This window comes from Eschrichtius robustus, chromosome 19, assembly GCF_028021215.1.
Source record: "Eschrichtius robustus isolate mEscRob2 chromosome 19, mEscRob2.pri, whole genome shotgun sequence".
Classification (NCBI taxonomy): Eukaryota; Metazoa; Chordata; class Mammalia; order Artiodactyla; family Eschrichtiidae; genus Eschrichtius; species Eschrichtius robustus.
The window spans coordinates 66,600,488-66,604,793 of record NC_090842.1 but is presented as its reverse complement, the minus strand read 5'-3'; the positions used below and the strand labels follow the sequence as shown (position 1 = coordinate 66,604,793).

At 58.7% G+C, this 4,306-nt stretch overlaps 1 protein-coding gene across 2 annotated transcripts; it reads right to left on the bottom strand.

Moving 5' to 3' along the window:
- Window positions 1-825: 825 nt before the first annotated feature.
- Window positions 826-4,007, bottom strand: LOC137753023 (leukocyte immunoglobulin-like receptor subfamily A member 6). 2 transcript variants are annotated; one of them, XM_068527980.1, is made up of 8 exons: window positions 3,974-4,007; window positions 3,771-3,806; window positions 3,302-3,586; window positions 2,853-3,155; window positions 2,331-2,627; window positions 1,769-2,071; window positions 1,104-1,154; window positions 826-962 (listed from the first exon to the last, which is right to left on the bottom strand). In XM_068527980.1, exons 1-8 carry the CDS (start codon window positions 4,005-4,007, stop codon window positions 826-828), a joined length of 1,446 nt encoding a protein of 481 aa, XP_068384081.1. The 2 variants fall into 2 exon arrangements, with proteins under 2 accessions (XP_068384081.1, XP_068384082.1); XM_068527981.1 differs by lacking the exon at window positions 1,104-1,154.
- Between the last annotated feature and the right edge of the window lie 299 nt (window positions 4,008-4,306).

Genomic DNA, 4,306 nt, shown 5'->3' with positions numbered 1-4,306 from the left:
TAAATTTTAAAATAGAAGATGACCTATGTGTACACTGAGATCATCAGTGAGTGTGCTGCAGCTGGTTTATACTCACTTGCACATTCCAGCTCTGCATACACTGCATTCCCACTGGCACCTTGAAGTTGACCAAAAAGAGAGTATTTGCACCAAAGAAACAGACGATTGCCACAGTTAGGGCTTTTGAAAAAGTGATACATTTTTAGAGCCATTTTAGCAGCACACCCACTGGCTGTCACTTCAAATACCATTGTGCTCATTCAGACACCTCGTGTTTCTGGAGAAACTGTACTAGGTGTTGTCTCATGAGGAGAGAATAGATTGATAGGTCCAGGAAAAGTTTTAGGGAATAGTTTTGGATTTACCTGTTCCAAACTGGAGACTGTTTTCATCCATTTATTCAGTTATTAAAACAGAGTCTGTGTTCTGGGATGAACGAATAAGGGTCAATGACACACAGTAGCGAATGTGGAAATTAAAAATAAAGAAACATGTGTTTCATGATAAGTGAAACAGAACATGAATATGTATAAAGGTAAGGACCAAACCTGCCATGTGGGATGTACCTCACGGCACAGGGGTGAGAGGGGACGGGGCAGTCAGGGAGAGTCACCACTGGTGGGGAGGGAAGGCACCACGGTTAACCGAGGCCCAGGCCTCCACAGGGACTCCCAGACCTTCTCCTGCACCCACACCGTGTCTCTCCCTCCCTGGTCAGACAGTTCACACAACACATGCTGCAGATTCTCTTCCAGAACGTCCTGGGCACAGAAGGTCATGTCCAGGGCTCCACCACTCGGGACGGTGCATGGTTCCCTCTTGTGTTCAGCTCCTGGCTGCATCTTGGGTTCCTCCGTGGCCGTGTTGAGCCTGAAAGAGCAGAATCCCGAGGCCCAGCAGGATCAAGCCAGCCACGCCCATCCGGATGAGATTCTCCACTGTGTAGTCTTGGGGGTGTGAGGCTAGGATTTGTGGACAAAGAGGTCACAGAGGTCAGAGCAGATCAGAATCACCCCAGAATCCAGGGTGTCCACCCAGGGAACCCGCCTCCCCTTGACAAGACATGACCCTCGGAGCCCAGCCCCATATCTGAGTGATTTCGCCTCTCGTGGGATCTGACGTGTTTTGTGATGGGTGGATGGCATCAGCTGCTCCTGAGAGTCATAAAGTGAGGGTGTGAGTGAGGAACTGGGGAGACACGAACCCTTCTCCCAGGTTCTGTGTGCTCAATGCCCCCAGTTCTCATATTACAGCTTTTACGCAGTTCCTTAATGAACCCTTCTCCCAGGTTCTGTGTGCTCAATGCCCCCAGTTCTCATATTACAGCTCCTACGCAGTTCCTTAATGAACCCTTCCTCTAATGTGCCAGGTCCCCTCTGCCCTCCTCATTGCGTTCTCTCAGCCTCCCTGTGTTCTTTGAATTCAGAACCTGCTTTTGAATCACTTTGGAACAGAGTTGGCTGTGCCCCTGGTGCTCAGGATTAGTGAGAAAAGTGGTCTCTTAATGCAGAAATAATTGAGTGCTGTGTGTCCTGTGTTCAGTCTGAGATTGAAGACCCTGTAATCTTATTCTCCTACTTCTGGGAGTTCCCACTGATTCAACAGCTGAGGACCCAGGATCCAGTGATGAGAGTTTGGAGTCAGGGGCATTGAATGTCCTCCTCTCTGGAGCCCCGCTGTGTCCCCTCATTCATTACTACCTCAGACATTTCTGGGGACAGAGCCCTGAGCTGACTGAGTCTGAAGGGACAGGGCTGGGGCCCCTCACCTGAGACCACGAGCTCCAGGGGGGCACTGGCGTGTGACAGCAGGTAGGGGTCACTGCTGAGTGAGCTGTAGCACCTGTAGGTGCCATCGTGGGCTGAGGTCACAGGACTCATGGAGAATTCGGCCTGGAAATGCCGATCTTGGTACTTTGATCTAAGACGCAGTGGGGGACGGGCTGCCCCCTCCTTGGACAGAAGGAAAGTGTCCCTCCTGCTCCCTGACTGACACAGCAGGGTCACGTTCTCTCCTGAGGCCACCACGGGGCCTGGCTGCACCGAGAGGGAGGGCGTGTCAGGGAACCATCCTAGAGAGAGGAAGGGGGGTGAGGGGCTGCCCGCCCCCCTGGTTCTGAACTGCAACTCAGCGGGGCCTCCCTGAGGCCCCTCATCGCTGTCTGTCTCTGTTTTCTCTGAGTCTCTCCCTCTCCCTGCCCACCCCCGTCTCTCTCTGTCTCTCTCCCGCCCTGGGGACCCCGCACGCCTGGTCCCAGCATCACCACCTGGGGCTCCCCCGGCAGGGCCTGTGCAGAGTCTGGGTCCCTGACCGACCCGCTGGCTCCTCACCTGCCACCAGGACGTCCAGGGGGTCACTGGGGGCCGACCACTCGGAGGAGAGGTTGTGCCCACCGTAGCATCTGTACCGGCCCCCGTGGGTGCTGGTCACCGGGCCCAGGGGGAAGTCGGCCTGCGAGAGCCCAGCCTGGGGCTGCCGGCCAGGGCGCTGGGGGAGGGCCTGTCCCCCCTCCTGGGACAGAGCGAATCTGTCGTAGCCAACGTCAGAGCGATACTGGAGGGTCAGGCTCTGTCCAGAGGCCACGACAGGGCCCTGCGGGGTCAGGAGGGAGGGCTTCCCAGACACACCTGGGGGAAGACCAGCCCTGGGCTGTAGGGGCTGGTTCCTCCCATGAAGCCCCTTCTCCCGTCCTGGTCCCCAGGCCTCACTGTCGCTCACACTCTGTGTCTCTGTCCTGTGCTCCCCACTCCCCCCTCACCCCACCCTCTCATCTGGGACAATCCTGGGAGAAAAGCATCTAATAATCTGTCTCGTGCCTCAAAGTGCGTGAGGCCAGGGTGGGACTTCCTCACCTGGGACCAGGAGCTCCAGGGGGTCACTGGGGGCCGACCACACCTGGGGGGTGTCCCTGTTAAAGCCGTGACATCTGAACGTCCACCTGTGGCTGGGGGTCACGGGACCCACAGAGAGCAGGGCCTGGGTCTGCCCATTGGGTCTTCGCTGTGCATCCAGGGTCCAGGAGGACTTGTGTTCTCCTTCCTTAGTCAGAATGAACCCGTCCAATCCCTGCCATGAGCTACACTGGAGGGTCACGGTCCCTCCCGAGGTCACCACAGGGCTCGGCAGGGCTGAGAGGGTGGGTTTGTTGTGGACCCCTAGGAGAGAAGGAGGGAGCTTGTGAAATGGGGCTCAACCCCCCTTCCCTCCCCCAGGGCTGGGCTGTGAGAGGGACACACCCCTGAGAGCAGACCCCCTTCCTGAGGGCAGAGCCTGAGGCCGGGACCCCCGAGTGTCTTCTCACCTGTCACCACCAGCGCCAGGGGGTCACTGCGCTCTGACCAGCCAGTGGGGCTGAGATAATAACAGTGGTATCTCCCTGCATCGGGCGATGTCATGTGTGGGATGGAGAACTTGCCCTTGTCCCTGGGCTCCAGTGGGGGCTGTCTGTACCAGGGACCTGAGCTTTCCTCTTTATTCAGACGGAACTCCCGGGCCCCCAGGGTGCCCTGACACCAGATGGTCACGGGGCTCCCCCAGGGGATCACAGAGCCTGGCTCAGCCCAGATGGTGGGTTTGGGGAGGGTCCCTGGAAGGACGTCAGAGGCTGGGTCACAAGACATCCTCATCCCCAGGTCCCCAGCTCTCAGCCCCAAACCTGCCAGACTCCCCCTCCTTCAGCCCAGAACTGCTGTTCCCCATCCCCATTGCCTGGGGGTGGCCCCTTGTCCGCATGAGCAGGAGGGAGCTGGGACACCTGGGGACAGACTCACCTGCCTGCACGTGGGTCCTCAGGCCCACACGCAGCCCTGGAAGAGAGACCCCTGTGAGAGATTTGCCCTGAATCCTGAGCAGCGCCTCTCCTCCCCGTGAGCCTCCTGAGTCCTGGGGTCTCCTGACAGAGCAGCCTGGCTGTGGCGGGGGGGGGGGGGGTCCCTCCGTGCCTAGGGCTTCCCCTCCCCCTCCTCCATCTCACCGAGGCAGAGCAGGGCCGTGAGGCTGGGGGTCATGGCGTCTCGTCCCTGTGGTCCAGGCGGTGCAGATGGAGGACACCACGGTGCCCTCAGGACGGAGACCCGAGGGTGTGTCCACTGGGAGGCTGGTCCTCCCCATCACGGGGCTGTCACGTCAGCAGCCCCACAGGAAGGGGAACTGCCCCTCCTTGACAGCCTGGCTCTCATTCCCATGACAGACCCGGTGTCTTCCTGAGACGCCCCTTCCAGGTGAGGGTGACCCGGGCGCGTCCTTCCCTCTCAGAGCCTCGCCGTGGGGTCTCCTTCATCCTCAGCCCGTCCATCAGCACGTCCCT